At 49.0% G+C, this 17,003-nt stretch overlaps 1 protein-coding gene across 1 annotated transcript in view; it reads left to right on the forward strand.

The window, feature by feature from the left end:
• The window catches only part of VPS53 (vacuolar protein sorting 53 homolog (S. cerevisiae)), a gene marked incomplete at its 5' end in the record, with an annotated part of 59,824 nt that overhangs the window by 40,024 nt on the left and 2,797 nt on the right, over nucleotides 1-17,003 (forward strand). Inside the window, 4 exons of the mRNA XM_010138906.1 lie at nucleotides 1,462-1,540; nucleotides 6,369-6,517; nucleotides 11,678-11,747; nucleotides 15,716-15,853. Of these exons, the coding sequence (XP_010137208.1) occupies nucleotides 1,462-1,540; nucleotides 6,369-6,517; nucleotides 11,678-11,747; nucleotides 15,716-15,853 (436 nt within the window). The remainder of the gene's footprint in view (nucleotides 1-1,461; nucleotides 1,541-6,368; nucleotides 6,518-11,677; nucleotides 11,748-15,715; nucleotides 15,854-17,003) is intronic.

The raw sequence follows: 17,003 nt of genomic DNA on the forward strand, positions 1-17,003 counted from the left end.
AGGAATCAGCTGTGCCCGGGAGGTGGTTATTTCAGCCTGCCTCCCTTGGCATCGCTTGAGCCGGTGGAATCCCCCGAGGGAGTAAGTCCTGTAGTGCCCGGCAGAAGCAGAGGCACCAGCAGAAATGGTCACGGGCTTTTTTTATCCCAATGCGAGTTTCACATCATGTAACTTGAAGCCAGGAGTCACTTCATCTCTCATACTAATTTTTCCAACTAGTTTTGGACGAGTTTGCCTTTACAAAAAAAGTAATTGCTCCGAAGGAACAATTTTTCTTTTACTTGGCATCTTATTCCAGACTTTGTGTGCTGGAGCTCTGGGAAAGGGAAGACACAACCTCCCTGGGTTGTGGTGAAGAGCAACACCCAGATTCCAGCAGCAGAATTAGGAGTGGGTGATACCGAATCTCAGTGAGGAGGTGGACACTTAAAAATCTTTGGAGGAGTGAACTCCAGAGTAGCACCAGGACAGAGAAGATGAGGGGGAGAAAAGACGGTTTGAGGAAGCATCGGTCAGATTTTTTATAGATCTGCGATTCCCATCTGTGCTACCGTCATGAGAAAGGACAAAAGTAAAATCCAGTTCTTAAATATTTAATCCCAAAGTTGTAAACAGGCATCTGTGGCAGATTTAAAGTTTGCACTGTTTTTAAAACTGGACTGACTTAGTGAAACAGTCATTTATTGCTTCTAGAAGTTGTCTGTAACGTGAGTACTGGGTTATGTGCCCTTGAGGGTGGTCTCAGTTGCTGCAGACAGTGTTGGTTTAGCATCAGCTGCACCTTTATGCACATTGTTATATGGTGGCATCAAATATGTCTCTAAGCAATATGCTGTTTTTAAAAAAAAAGGCGGGGGGGAATATGTTTGACTAATGTGTCCTTTAGTCTGGTATATGTCTCAGAAACTCAAACAATGGATGGCGGCGATCCTAGACATAGTGTAAATAACATCTGCCTTGATCTTCTCAAACGGGACACGCTTTCAGAACTCATACAGATGTGCTTTTTAAAATCCTCTTTGCAAATTTCTGCGAGTAGTAGAATATTGACTCTGAGTAAGAGGAGAGATGATAAAATGTTAGTTTTATGCAGACTGGGTTAAATTTGAAGCCAAATCCCGGTCTGGACTCGGTACCCAGGGGTTTCTCCTCCTCCTGATGGGAAGTTGTGGGTTACCCCATCTGACACCCTTGTTCTGCAGCCCCTTGTTTGTGTCAAACCAGAGAAAGTTCAACTGTAAAAACGTCCCCTCTGCCCTGCAGCCCGTTGTGTGGCTCCCCGCTGAACGGCGTGCCGAACCTCCCGGCTTCTTTGCAGTACAAGTTTTAGCCTTGTGTGTTCACAGCACAGCGCTACTGTCAGCTGGTCGAGGATTTTCCTCCTTTCACACAAAGGAGCCAGTTCTGGCACAGTGTTGCTGCGTACTAAAACTCATGCTTGGTTCTTTTTTTTCCCCGCAGTGTGATCTCCAACAGCATACAGCTGCTAGTGCAGGACCTGGATGCAGCCTGTGACCCTGCCCTGACTGCCATGAGCAAGGTAGGGGCTGGATTTCTTTCTAGCCTTCAGCTCCATATGGAGTTCGTTTGCTTTGACTGCTTGCTTTCACCGTGGAAATGTCCTTTTATGCCTCCTTGAGCCGTCACCATCTTTTGATTTCTCCTAGCCTCGCAGAGCAGCAGTTGCTGTAGGTATAAATGCATCCTTCACTCCAAAACCTATCGTTCAGGTTAGAGCTTTCATTCTTTCGCAGCACGTTAAAACACACGGATAAAAGATACTTTCTGTAGTCTCTAAGGCTATCTCTTTCCCCTCCTAATGCCAGCGAGGGCCTTTAAAAGTGGGAAAACTTTTGTTAGCGTGAGATTTCAAATTCCTCTTCTCGTTCGCTATCCTCTGCGCTCTTCCAGGAGGAGTTTGACCAGCCTGCTTGTTTGTGGCTATTAAATGGAGGTACTCAGAGGGTGAGATGGAGCTGAGATTGAGCCCTATTGCTCCTGTGCTCCTCTCAAGGACATATGGAGCCGTTCCTAGAGAGGCCCACGTGATTAGTGCTTAAGGATTTTGTTGCAGTTACACTGCTGGCTTTTATACGTTTGAAACGCAGAGCTGCCTTTTCCTGCCAAAGTATTGTGAAAACCCAGACTGCTTGAGGCAGAGGTGAAGACAACAAAAGTGGATTGAACTGGGTTTTTTTAATTGGAAATATTAAACATAGAGCTCCATTTTTGTAGGATCAACACACTGTCTCGCTGCCACGAATTTTAATAGCTCTCTGCTTGATGATGTATTCCAGCTGTAACTACCCCCACCACCCCCAGCCAGCACTTGAAGTGGAATGCAGCTGGTAATAGAGCTTGTACATGTGCCAAATGAAAAGAGGATTTTTTTCTCTTCCCCAGTAAAATAACACCATTAGGAAGCCCTCAGCGCTTCAGGTGTTGCCTGTGTGCCATGTCAGTTCCTGAGATCTCCTGACCCTACCTAGTGTGGTAGTATTGGAGCCGCTCAGCTCGGACTGTTTATACCCCAGTAAACCACAACCTTGAGCAGCAGCTGGTAGGCCATTTATTTTTGTCTTTGGAACACTGGTAAAATGCAGCACATGTGATGGGACTGCCGATATATAAACAAGCTAAGTGTTATGAAATTAGCTAAATAAATACTTGTCACTTGTGCACACATTCCACTATTTGCATCAGACAGAGTCGCTTTTATGTGATTTTTACTGCATCTGGGTTTGGTGCAAGAGGTTTTTTTCCTTCACCTTCCTCTTCGCTTTCCTTCGGGGCCGGGTTATTACTCTGACAGTTGAATAAGAAATGCATATAATTATTTAAACGCAGAGTTAGTATTTGGACCTGTAAAATTTCAGTCTTTATTAAAGGAATAAAGACTCTGTGTCTGATCTGTTCCAATTTTCCTGTACTGGGAAGGCACGTCTGTCTCAAGACTCCTACTCCATTAAGGCTCTTCCTTTGTTTAGCTTCTTTTCATTTACTTCACTCTGGTGTCCTCCAAGATTAAACACTCCCAATCCTTTGTTGGAGTCCGGCTTTTTTTTTTTTCTTTTCAAAAATGTTCGGTAACTGCAGAGGTAAATTAAGAAAAACCTTTAAATCCACTTTGGCTGCTGGCCACTTTGTGAGATTTAACAGAAAATAGCATCATAAATACTGCTTTCAGCTGGGAACAGCGCTCGGTTTCCCCGATTCTTTACCTTGTATGTTCGGGAAGAAACGGTAAAGGATGAGAAGGGCCCGTATTACCAAATTTGTAGGTAATAATCTTTACTCAAACTTTGCAGCAGGTGTAGAACAATTAAACACGGCTGTAGGATGGGGAGGTGGGAGAGCAATTTGCCCTAAACCCCTGTTGTCATATTCTGGATAACAAAGCACTGCCAGTGTGTGGTACTGATCCGTAGCCGGCGCTTCAGTTGCCTGGTGTGCTTTATTTTTAATTGCTGGGGTGAGAGAACTGCTAATCTCCACGGGGTGTTTGTGCCCCAGTTAAGCTTATGGCTTGCTCTGGATGAGGTTTGATTTACTTGCTGAATTAAGCATTGATTTATAAGTAAAACTGTGCTTCTGAGTGGGGCTGGGGGACATTTCAGTGACTCATGTCGATCACTTGCTGGTTTCTTATATTTTGCTAAAACCTTTTGGCACAGTTGCAGTTTCCTACTCCCTTACAACTGAGTGGACAACAGCTCACACACGGAGCTCTCGCAGTCTCTCCAATACATGCAAGGAAAGCCCCAAGAGCAGAGCAATCAGCACGGCCAGTTGCTAATTAAAAGTCAGCATGGGTGCGTTTTAGCCCTCACACAAGGCGCAGCATGCAGCAGTGCAAACCAAATCCCACGTCGGGAAGCGATGGAGGCAGTTTCAAAGGCAGCCTGCAGCACCCGCTGCCCTTCCTCTCCCCTCCCACCTCTTCCTGCAGGAGTGATGCAAGGTCAAGGGAGAAGGTGCTGGCGCAGCGGTTACAGATGCTCCCCGTGCCCCGTCCGGAGCCTGTAACGATAAGCTGGCAGTAGCACGCTGCTGGGCATGGGGAGACTTGGCCATCGTGGATTCATCCTCTGTTAAATTAAAACCCCTTTTGCTAGAGACCCATGCCAATGCTGGACACAGAGGAGGGACCTGATGGTTCCTGGTTTGGCCCTGCCACCAGCTCTCTTGGGACAGAGGGACGTGTGGGAACATGAGGACCCTCAGCTGGGCAGCCCAGGGCCGTCCTGAGCGCCCACTATGCCCCAAAGGGGGTGCAGCTCTGGTTACGTGTCACACTGCCCCATTTTTGCTCCGGGTTTCAACCTTCTCCCCTTTTTAAGGAACCACCCTAAAATCTTGAAGGTCCTGTGGCTTTTGTTGTCAAAACCAGCACTGAAGGTAGCAACAGGTCTTCAAACCCACTTGCCAGTGGCTGTGTCACCCCGTGTCCTTGTGGCATGCAGGTGGCTGGTGGCCGCTGCCGGGGCTGCCCGTGTGCTGGGCTTCTCCCTTTGGCCAGCGAGTGTGAGGCCTCGCTGCTCCGGTTCTTCAGGCTCATTTTCAGCTGGTGTATGTAAACTGTGTGGATATCCCAAGAAAAACCCAGGGCGAGGGAAAAAGAGGAATAAATTTAAAATGACAAGAACAAAGCTTTACCAGAAGAGTTGGGCTCATATTTCTTGTGATGACTTTTCAGTATGTGGACTACTGCAGCTAGTGGGGGTTTTTTTTGGGTGAAACACACCCACATACACACACAAAGGGCTATTTTTACTGCTCATGCTTTAAAGGTTTGGTTGTAAAGTATTGCTCTTGGAATGGAGACCAACAAAATGAAAAAGCTACTGTTTTATTGTTGGTGCAATAATTCAACTCAGCAGTCCCTTCCCGCTCTTGGCCGTTCCCACTACGCGGGGATGGTCTGTTGGTTGAGGAGTGCTGTCTGTCGAGAAGGGCCAGTGCAGGGAGGGCGCGAGAACATCAGGGAGACAGGGACAAAGTATTTTCTTTGGGTACCACGAGGAGCAGAAAAGCAGTTGTCTCTTGGACCATCTTCCAAATGAAAGTAAACCAGAATGAAAACCTGGAGAGCGGGTGGTGAGAGAAATACGCCTTCGTGCTGCCCAGGGGATGAGATGAGCAGGTTGGGCTTTCATTTGGTTGGTTTCAATAAAGACAGATTTGGTAGGACACATGTAGACTCTCAGACACTGTGGTTTTACAAAGAATTTGGCTTGTCTTGCCCGTTAAGTCACTTAGGCTGGATGATGTTTGGGTGGAACTGAATGGGCTGGGTTGCAGTGGACAAAGCAGCCGTGACTAAATTAAAACCAGGAATAAAAAACCTTTCCTTGCAGAATCCAGAACTTGAGAAAACAAGCCTGAGGACAAACACCCCCTCAGAAGAAAAGGCTCATCTTCCACATGTGCTCTTTCCTATCCTGATTCCGTATCTGTTTTCCTCCTGTTTCGTCTCCAGCAGGAGGAACAGCATCTCCAAACAGTTAGAGGACGTTGCAGCGTGCACAGTCTCTGAACAGTAGAACCAGGAGCGCGGGGCTGGACGCTTGTGTTCCTCAGTGAGGCTTTGTTATACACTGAGATGCTTGGCCAGGCCTCACCCAATTACCTCACTTTTTTTTTTTTTTCACATGGCTTACGCTATGTACTCCCTGGGTACTGAAAATGAGGCTCAGAGAAAGTCAAGGGAGTCGCACATCTGGCTCACAGGGGCTGTTCTGTTGCGTTTCTGCTGATGGTGGTAAATGAAAACAAAACGGGAGGTTGAGTAACTCTTCTTCGTTTGTATTTTTTTCCTGTATTCAGGGTGAGCTGAAGTTGGCATTCTGAGTTGTGTGCCAGGAGTGTTTTCAGTGCAGGGTGTTTTGGACTTGGAGACTATTTCTACCTCTTCCATTTATCTGTCATCAGTCTCCCCAGTATTAAAGTCTTGGCTGCCATACAGGAATCCAGGCTTTGCAAGCTTGCAGATATTTTCTCAAATGCCTGTAATCAGGATTTATATGGGCACTTCATCCCAGCAAACTGCAAACTGTTAAATATTAAGGCAGTCTGGTGGGCTCCAAAAGCTGTTTCAGTGCTAGTGGTCCCTGTCTGTGCAGGTTACTGGTCGCATCTGCTCTGGTGCAGAAGGGGCCGTTCTGGGTCTTTTATGTATCTTGTTGTGGAAGGGTTTTGCTCAGTTATTACAGTGACGAAGAACGTGACCCTGGTGGTGAATGGCAGAGGCCATCTTGATGATTCCTTAGAGATCTTTTGGCAGGAAGTTTGTACAGTTTTTCCTTACCTATCGCTTAAATCTTAATGACCTAAACAGTCTTTCAGGTTGTTTTTTCCCCTTTGTGCAGATGCAATGGCAGAACGTGGAACACGTTGGTGACCAGAGTCCTTATGTCACCTCAGTGATTCTCCACATTAAACAGAACGTCCCCATCATCCGCGACAATCTGGCTTCCACGAGAAAATACTTCACTCAGTTCTGCATAAAATTTGCCAAGTAAGTTACCAACAGGGCGCAGAGTTTCTCATGGTCTCCAGTTTTCATAGTCTGTCGGTACATGATGATCTGTTTGCTTTCTAGCTGCAGCAGCTGTTAGGGTCTGGGTGAAGACCCTCTCCATCCCCAGACACCACAGAGGGAGGTGGGGTAGGGCAGCAAACACCAGCAGCTGCTGGCAAAGTTAAAAGATACTTCAATTTCTCGTCTCAAGTTTCTTGCTGAGGCAGATTTCCTCAGATATTTGTATTGATTGGTTCCTCCTTACATGCCAAAACCATCGCATAAAATATTGTGATGATCACTGTCTACTGTTTGCCAAGTACAGAAGGTTTTGGGTTGGACATCTCTAAAATACTTTCAACGTCTGACTGTAGACACGACTCTTGCTGTTGGAACCTACTTTCCTTCCAGTGACAGCAGGCTGCGGTGCTTCCAGGCGCGGAGGCATCTGGGGCATCGTTTGCCTCCAGATAACTTTTGTCATAGCTGTGACACTGTGAGGAGGGCACACGTGGTGTGTATATTGCACCTTCACAGTCTAAAAGCTGCTTTTCTGTGCAAAAATAGTTCAGTAAGGAGCAGAAATATACATTCAGATTTTGGGGGATATTATGAGTGTCATCTTGGTGAGTCACTTAAAGTAGAGCAGCATGAAAACACTGGAAGGTGAGACAGAAATGCCCCTTGCTTCTGGATTCAGGGTTGAGATGCAGCTCTCCAGCATGTCTGGGACATCCAAACTTTGAAGCTACGTGTCGGAAACAAATATTCAGTTCTTTGGCAAGACGCTTTGAACTCTTCCCTGCTTGCCTGTGGCCAGTTGAGCTTTGCATGCCAGTGCCCCAAGAAAAATCCTCGGGAGGACGCTGCCAGTTGTAGCTGCTGCTTTTGGTGTCGCATGTGACTATGCTGATAGACTTGGGAACAGTACTGTGCGTATCATGTGTCACTCCAAAATACCTTAATGTTTCATTCATCTGTAATAAGCTAATCACCCAGAAATAAACTGTATGGCCTGGCAGTTACTGTGTGGGTTTGAGAGCGGAGCTTCAGCAGGGGAGGATGCAGCAGGCTCTCTGAGCACCGTTAGCCTTCACAGCGGGGAGCCTGGCCTGAGAGTCTCATTCCCCCTTTCTATCTCAGGGTACTCATTAGTTCGCATTAAGGAGCAGTTGCTGATAAATCATATTATGAGGCCGGCCATAATCGCTCTTTGAAATGCTGTCTCAGTGAAAATTTATTGCACTTGAGCCTTCAGTGTGGTTACGCTTGAATTTTATATCGCTAACGTGGTGGTAAATAAAAAACCCCATTTACTCAGCTGCTCGCAGCGCACTCGTAATACCTCAGCTGAGTTGCCTCCCTTTTAACTTTATTGCTAAACACATACCAAGTAAACTGCAGATAAAATACCCAGCGCTCATATTTGAGGAAGGTTCACGTCCAAGCGCCTTCCCCACAGCAGGTTCCGTAGAAGGGCACAGAAGCCCGCGGAACTGCCACTCACCCTAAAGCCTTCTGCAGACAGCTACAGCTCTGATCTTCAGCATCTTCAAATTAAAACACCATCCTGAATTCTCTGCACCGTGGATCGGGTGTGGAAGGGAAAATTGGGTCCTGAAGGTTGTTTTTGCCAGATTATTTGTGGAGTCCTTCGGTACAGCTTGGTTTTAAGAACAGGGTGCTTATGACATTTTAATGTTTACAAACATTTGTATTTTTGAAGCTCGGAATTCTTAGGGAATATGCTGGCCTGCCCAACATAAATACCTGCCCTTTTGTGTGCTCCACAACGCTGGAAATCCTTTCAACAGGCATTGTGCTTCTCTGCCTGTTAATGCCTGTATCTTTTTGAACCGCCAGCCACTTCTCGGCTCTAATGGATTGAGTAAAGCGCTAGTGTTGAGTTACAGGACCACAGGGGAGAAGGCATCTAAAGTCACTAAATTTAAAACCGAGGGATCTGAGCCAAGTCTGGAAGAAGAATAATGGCCATCAGAAATGGCATCAATCCTCTAACCTAATTTGTCATTTTTGCTTTGTTTTGACCAATGTGCAACCCTCACTCCCTTGGAACAGGCAGAAGCAGCTGGTTTTCCAGCCGGCAGGGCGAGGGGCTCTGTTCTCACTCGGTCCTTATCCTTTGAAATCAAAAACCGCAGCGGTGAAGCTGTGGCTGCTCCGCCGGGATGTGTTTGGGAAGTCTGTGACCCGGCCTCAATGAGGAAGAGATTAGAACCGAGAGACAGGAAAAACAAACAGCTCTTCCGCTTGCCAGAAAAGTGGCTCGTCCATCACGGACAGCCAGGCATGGTGGCTGCCTGCAGCAGCCTCCTCCCAGTTGCTCTGGCCTTTGCATCGTGCTCTCAGGTGGAGGAAGATCGTGATGAGGAGGCTCCTGGAGGTTTCAAAGCCGTGGGCTGAGCTAAGCCTGGGTGAGCCTGCAAGGACTGGTCACTGCCTCGGGGGTGGCATAAAACAAACCCCTTCTCCGCTGCAGTGACTCAGCGACACGAGGATGCTTTGAATAATGTCCTGCAGCAGCTCGTCTCCTGTTGGACAGACAGACTGTGGTTGCATGTCTGTCTGCCTTGCTTAGCAAGGCAGTGTGTGTGATGCATCATCAGTGCAGGGGATTAGGAAAACACAGGCTTTGGCGGAGCCGCTCCCGTTGGACGGAAGCCTCTCAGATGCTGTGGTTTCTGTGCTTTAGCTTTCTCATCTGTCCTGCACTGCTTTATTATTGCACTGGGGACTTGTCTGCTTCTATGGAGGGTTTGCTGGATTCAGTTTTATAGCCGAAACTGTAAATGAATTCTGGCATCCAGTCTCGCTCTGTGGATGTGCAGGGAGCAAAGGCATTTAGAGAACAAAACCTCGTGTGGAGCGTTACCGTTGCATACGCACGTATTATTCGTATCAGGATTGCCTGCTGTATGCTGAGGGCGCCAAGCGTGGAGTCCAGCCTAGGAAGAGACTCCAGTGAATTTTTCAGTTAAGTGCAACTGCTCTCGATGGTCTCTGCTAGTCCAAAAAAAAGGAAAGAAATACCAGAGCAGCCCTTGGATCTTATGGTTTGTCTTATCTGTCCTGCTGGAGCTGAGGAGCTGTTTCCAATAAGGCAGCGTGAAATAACAGGCATGTGGGGATGGAAGGTCACTTTACCCTTCTGCACTGATTGTGGGTGGCCGTCCTAAGGGCTCTGGGGATTGTTTCATGCAAGACAGAATGTGCTGTCTACGGGAGACCATGTGGTTGTATAGAAAAGGAGATTTTAAAAGAGAGGGGAGGGGATTCTTTGGCTGCCGGTGTGCCACCCTGCAGAAAGAAAGGCTCTCCCTGCTTCTCACTCACAGGAGCATCAGCTCCCCACCTGACTGTACGGAGGGAGGGAGAGTGGGACCTACGTGCAAGATCAATGGTGCAATTAATCTCTTGGTGCTCTTCTGCTTGTAGCAAGCTGCTGCATCCAGTGCTGCCACCGATTGATCACTTTGTAGGTCACCTAATCTCCGGCTGTGCTTGGCACTGTAATTGCCCTCTGGGAATGAGTTGTACACCTGAAAAGCGGGCTTCTAAGCCAGATAATCTCTGCTGTAAAGCTTTTGTGCCAGAGGAGACAGGGCTTGTTTCCTCCCCTTATTTATATTTTGTTGCCAAGGTTGTTTCTCTGGTGGCCAAAGTCAAAGCTGTTTGGGGCAGCCCAGTAGCTGGTTCTCAGTAGTAGTTTGAAATTGTTCTCCTTGACACTTCTCCAAGAAAAGATGATTCACTGAGAGAGGTTGTGGCTGTGTCTGAGGGGAAGGGAAGGGAAGGAGCCTTCTCTTGGAAGGACTCTTCCTTGAACCATTTCTTTTGATTTGCTCAGCAGCTTGGCATGCTCTATGCCTGAGTTAGCTTTTGTCATTCTTCCATGAGAAAGGGCAAAAAATAAATGTCCTAGCTTGGAAAACAGGTGGCAGAACAAACAAGGTGCTGTGGGAAGGAAACAAATAGCTTGACGGATGCAAGGGGGAAACCTCACTGAGTTTAGATCATCACCATAAACAGCGCCTCATTCAGAAGGACTGAACACAGCCTGACTTACAGGAACTTAGGACAGAGCCATTAAAATCTCAAGACCTGCTACCAGGTCATGGACAAGGTCCTGGAAACCTGATCCCTGTAGGCACCCAGCCAGAGCAGGCCGTGTGAAAGAAGCACAGAACTTTGAAAACAAGGCAGCAAAAGGAAGACGAGAGTACGAGCGGTGTGGTCGCGACAGAGGGAGTTTGTGTTGCTCACGCTGGGCCCCCTCCTCGCCTTCAGCTCCTGAGTTTTCCTGGTGCTGTAGCTCAGGGGGGTAGGTGGGACAGGAGGTCCTTCTGGCTTCTTCTGGAAGGGACCATCTGCTTCTCTGCTGAAGAGTGAAACTACCACGGAGTCTAAAATCAAGATGTAAAAAGCTCAGACCAAAGTTGACGCTCTGCAGCACGTTGTCCAAGGTGGCGAACGTTTGGCTTCCATCCTTGCCAGATTCTCCCTGACCGAGTGTACGTAACTTGGTCACTTTTCTGAGTGAAGTCCACGTTAGTAAAAGAGTAATGGTGTTTTCCTTCTCACAAAGCTTTTTCTTGTCTTGATTGTGTTGGCCAGAAGCTCTCTGGAAGAGTGCCCTTCTGAGTGAGTGTCCAGGGCACAGCAGACCTCCAGCCTTGGCTGGACCTCAAGTTCAGCGTGTAATATGCGTGTTATGGAATTACTTGTATGCAGCAAAATGTAGGTTCTGGATACAATCACGATACTTCCACTCCACGAGTAGCTGCACTAGCCTGGCACCTTGCTGGTTTTGTTCCTGCAATAGTTTGTTTGTGTGGTTTTGACCTTGTGCTCTGATACCTCATACAGAGTTTACAGCAATTTCTTTTTGTAGGGTTTGTGTGCAGCTTCTCCATTAACTTTGAGATCAACAGGGATTGAAGCAGAATAATTGTACCTAGGGTTTGTTTGGGTTTTTATTTAGTTTATCTAATGTGTTTCTGGAATTGGATTGAACCAGGCACTTACAGTGTCTTTGTGGAAAGCCATCCTTTGTTCTTGCATGCTTTGTTAACGCAGAAGACTGTGCATCTCCAAATACTCACAGGTAATTGTGTCGTTTCTATGTCTTCTCTGCAGCTCCTTCATCCCCAAGTTCATTAACCATCTCTTCAAGTGCAAACCTATCAGCATGGTGGGCGCAGAACAGGTAAGAAAAAGTCTTTCCATTGGCTGTCATATTTTACAGCTTTTGGATTCAAGAGATCGAGGCAGTTTGTGGTGAAAAGGGGCAGAAAGCTGAGTTACATGTCCCGAACTCTGGTGCAGCCGAGTAAACGGGGGTACCCTCGGGTACAGGGCAGAGTGGAAGCAGGTTTATAGGGATCCTGCCACAGGGAGAGGGGCCCTAGGCACCATGCCCGGCAGAGGAGCTCTCGCTTCGCCCATCAGAGTAACAGCAGCACAGGAACAACAAACCCCTTACACACCCATCTAAGGAGTCGTGATGAGATCGTCTTCAGTGTGCTCACTCCAAGGAAAAGAAAGCAGCTCACGGCAGAAACTATTGCCAGAAGCTCCCTTGCTCTTCTCAGAAAGACTGCTGGTTTTCTGTCCCATCCTTTCTCAAACCTCCGTCTGCTGCTACCGTGCCTTCTCCTGGGGTTAAACTCAAGCCTGCTGCATCTCTGCTCAGAAGAGCTGGGGTGTTGTCAGCCTGAAGGTGCTGGTTGAGATGTGCTTCCCCTTTCCTCCCCTTCCAGAAGTCCAGGTGGAGGGTGGGCAGTGGAGCAGGCCTGTGCAGTAATGGGTTTAATCCTTTTTTCTTGTATGTGTCTGCTCCTTAGAAGGAGTCGAGGTAGGAAACAGCATTTGGAGGGGAAGTGAGACCACAGGAAAACTTTACTGAAAAAAGAACCCTCAAAAAAACCCCAACAAAACCCCAACCCGAAAACCCGAGTGTCCAGGCAGTTTCTCAGCTCATGTAGTTTAAACACCAAGTCTTTTTTGTTTTTTGAAGTGTTGGGTATATCACACACGCAGCGTTCTGGGTCTCACGTGACAGCGTGCATGCCAAGCGCAGGTTGGTTCCTACGCGTTCCCTGTGTGGGCTGGGTGTCGGTGGTGCTCAGCACCACGTGCCTGTGGCAGTGGCGTGCCAGCTCTCCAGCAGAGCAGTGCCGGAGCCTGCCAGGGACTCGGCGTGCTGCTCCCAGGTGCTGGCTCCTTCCTCTCCAAGGAAGTGAAGCCTTGGGAGCCCAAGGACTCAGCAGCCTGATGGCAGTTTTGCTGGAGCCTGTGTCCTGGCTGAGCTCCAGAGAACGCAGATAGGTTTTTGCCTCCTCTGGTTTGTCTGCTGGTTATGGATGGCCGCTGTCTTCCTCTGCTCAGAGCCGCACAGGAGCCGCATTGCGGAGGCGTTGTGGACGGCATCATGGAGTGTAGTGTGGTGTTTTCTCTGTTCTGTCCCCGGAGTTGGAGGCCCTGGGTTTGGTGGGAGGTTTGAATCCTGCTAGGCTGGAGAGGCTGCAGTGCCCGGAGACAGGACAGTTTCTTCCCTGCAGCAACGCCTTCCAGGCCTCGCTTCCTCAGGTGTGGCAAACACATCAAAACCCTGCTCGTGGTGAGGGAGAGCCATCCCCACCTCTGCAGCTCAGCAACTGAGACCCAGGGAAGTGACAACCCAGCATCTGGGGCTCAGGACTCGCCAGCTCTCTCCCAGGACCCTGTCTCCCCGTTGGGCTGTGGGAGCTGTGGGTACTGCAGGATGCTGAGACATGACCTCAGGGAAGGAAGGACCTGCAGTTACTGCCACTTGAATTACCATCCGCCGCCCCTTGACAGCAGCCCCTGTCCCCGAGTGGCACATGAGTGGCCAGCGCAGGGTGTTTATTGCCCTCAGACCGTGGGTGCAGCTGCAGGGCTGGAACCCTCCATCTCCCACTCTGCCCGTGGGGTGGGGACCCCACTGCTCTGCGAGGGTGAGGGTTGGATGAGGCAGGCTGTCAGCTGTCTCTGCACGTACAGCTGCTCCCCCGTGGGCTGATGCAATAAAAAAGAAGACAGAATCATCCCTAATGGGAGTGCCGAGAACTTCAGATCGGTGCCTTAAAGCTGCCTGGGTTTTAGGCATCAAAGACGGGTTCTGAGCGGTGCGCATCTGCAAAATGAAACAGGAGCTTTACATCAAAACCTTCCTCTTTCTTAATGGAAAGCAAATGAGTGAAGCACCGTTCCCACTCGTCTTATGTGATGAGCCATAACCTGAGAGCGATTAAACGAAGTCTTCTTTTAAATAGGCATCTAAAGTGATTAACTGGTTGCCAGCAGTGGGCTTGTGACTAATGTTAAAAGGGTTTAACTGTATTGGCATAATGCAGTTACAAACTGTTCCTTTGAAGCAGGCTGGGGAGGTTTTTATTAGCCTGGTTTATGGTGGATAGATCTCATTGTAAGTGGGACATACCTTCCTGGGGTTAGCTGTACAGAGGTCTTCAGCAGCTGATCTCCTCTGTCTCTGCAGAGTGTGGGTCCTCAATTGCCTTCACATCTTCTTGAACACCTCCTGGTCACCCACTGGCATCTTTCCGCACCAGTTGCTCTCCCCTGCTGCAAATGGTGCTGTGGAATATGCTTTCCCAGCCTTCCCTGTCCTAAACCCAGCTTTTCCTGCTGTTTGCTAATAATTGTGTTTGAAATCTGGACGCTAGGGCGGTATTTACAGCGGTGTTCGGTGCGGGGAGCAAGACGTAGCGGGGTTCACTTTCTGTCTCTGTGACGGTTTTGTCTCTCTGACTTTACAACAATTCTCCATCTCGGCAAGTTCTGGCAGTGAGTCAGCAGTGCCGGGAACCTGGGATGGGTAACAGGAGAAACTGGGCGAGGGGACAGATCCTGTGAGTGCTGCAGAGTGCACAAAACTCCCGCAAGACATCAGAGCTTATGTGGGAAAGACGTGAACTCCCCAACCACGGAAACATCTTCCGTCCATGGGATCCCTCGTAGACATGCAGGAATCCAGCTGTGATAGCCTGAGCGACATCAGGCTCCAGCAGCTCCAGGGTGCACAGAGCTGCTCGTTTGCCTGGTGGGTTCCTGCTTTCTCAGGTCGAGGTTGATGGCACCGGTTCATCCCCTGCAAGCCAGGGAACAGGCTGCACACGTCAGCGATACACTGCCGCAGGTAACAGGGGCCAGACTGGAACTGGTGTGACCTCCCTGTGCTCCTTGGCTCAGCCCTTGGCCTTTGAACTGAATTCCCACGTGTGCTGAAAGCCATACCACAAATGTTCATATTGTCCACGGTGCCTCCTGGGGGGGGCTGCAGTGCCCGCAACGTTGTGCATTGCTCCAGGAGCTTCCACCTGCTCCCGAGAGCCAAATTTGCAGGAGGTGCACAGGGTTTCACTCTCGCTGCTGTGTAAGTAAATGATGCTCCTCTTCCTCCAGTGTGATTCCAGATTTCTGTCCCTCTCTGGTCTTGTCACCTCTTCAAACATACCTCATGCAATCACAGGAGTGTGGTATTTGGGGTAATTTAGCTCTAAGAAACCCTAACCCACAGCATTTGTCATGCGACAGTGCTTGGCTCTCTGGGCTGAATTTTGTGGCTGCTCCTTTCTGCTCCTTGAGCTGTTGACCTCATAAAAACGAGGATAGAGGCTGTGAGTTCTGGTGTACCAGTGAGCACAGGATATTGAGCACTTCTCACTGCAGCTGTATCGTGTTGCAGTTTCCTTTTTAAAGAAAGAAAAAACCCAGTGGTTGAGTAAATGCAGAAAACCTGACACAATGGGTTCTGGGGCGCAGGAGGAAGCACAGTGTTAATTCATTTGACCTCAATATTTAAATAATGATACGGCTGCAGGTAAGCGAGATTGTTTCACTTTATACTGTCGAGGGGGAGAGGACTGGGGATCCCTGCGTTATGTGCCAGGTGCTGAGCTGTCGTTCTGAGTCCAGCAGAGCAGTGCTCTGTTAAACTCAACAAACGGTGCTGGTACGTAGCCACGGGTGATCGTGTCTCCTTGAAGTGTCGTTTTGTGGGTCAATCCCTCCTGTTCCTGCAGTCCCCTTTACAGCGTGGGAAGAGTTAAACTTTTAAAGAGGTTGGATTATAGCAGCAACTGGAGCTTGGTAAAAGGGTCCTGAGTAATAGGGTGCCATTAACTCTTGCAGCTGCTGCTGGACACTCACTCTCTGAAGATGGTTCTCCTGGATCTGCCCTCCATTGGGTCCCAAGTGGTGAGGAAGGCTCCTGCCAGCTACACAAAGATAGTGGTGAAAGGCATGACTCGGGCTGAAATGATCCTGAAGGTAACTCAAGACTTTTGAGAACCTGCCAGCCAGACTGCTGGACTGGGAATCGGAGCGAACGAGTTCCAGGGGGCCCTTCCTTTGAACGCGGCAATCTGCAATCGCACATGAACATATGCGAGCTCGTCCGGGTGCGCTGCCAGCTGTTCTACAGAACTGCCTTATTCACCTTGGTTTTGCCCCACGCTCTCTTAATGTTGCATTTGGGTTTTCATCCTCATTTTTCAAGGTAACCGAGGGCTCAGGTCTGCTTATGAGGAGAGCTGGGGCACCAGATTCCCTCGAGAGCTCGTGAAAATCAGAGCTAGCATCCCAAAGCGTCTGCCACGGGGCAAACCCCCCAGTTCAGGTTACTCCGGGCCTTTGTGCAGACTCCGTCACGCCGGGGAGCCAAGCTGTGCTTGAGTCACCTGTTTACTGTCTAGTGTAACAGCCAGTGCAAACACGTCTGGGTTACTGTACTCACCAGAGGCCGCTTTCATTTTCCAGACCTGGTGCCTGGAAAATGACCCAAAAGCAGCGCGTTGTCTTCATAGAAAGCAACAAGCAAAGCAACCCCGCCTTCCCCCCTGTCGCTGGAGTAAGTTACGTTTGTTCCCCCGAGAGGCCATGGGAGCTGAGCAGTTGTACCCTCCTAGGAGGCGGGATTGTCCCCTGCTCCCAGCAATGCTGTGAAGATGTTCCTGTGAGGGAATTGGTGGCACATGGGGTCAGGCAGGACGGGCAGAGCCTGCCAGAGCCTCCCCAAAGTGCAGCCAAGGCATGGAGGGGGCGTGGAGCCTGGGCTCGCCTGCTGCTCGGTGTGGCTTTGCTCCCATGCCCAGGGTAATGTCACAGCAGGGTTTGTGTTCTGAATTCAGAAATTCCTTCTGCGATTCCATGCAGGTATTAGTAGATACGTTAAAGCAAGTCTACATTTTCTTAGAAATAACCTGAAGAAAAAGACCCCGATACTGCTAGTAGAGGAACGGGGAAGATTGGTGCCTGTTGCATACAGAAATGTTCTTTCCTTAGAGCTTATATGTGAATCAGAAAGATAACGGAGTTAATTTGTCTGCCCTTAACATCACACTGGCTTCCCTGGGATTGAGGTGAAAGCAGCTACAGACGTGCCTCAGGCAGGGAGGGCAGGCTGGGGGGGGTGCCCACA

Source organism: Buceros rhinoceros, unplaced genomic scaffold (genome assembly GCF_000710305.1).
Source record: "Buceros rhinoceros silvestris isolate BGI_N320 unplaced genomic scaffold, ASM71030v1 scaffold13546, whole genome shotgun sequence".
NCBI lineage: Eukaryota > Metazoa > Chordata > Aves > Bucerotiformes > Bucerotidae > Buceros > Buceros rhinoceros.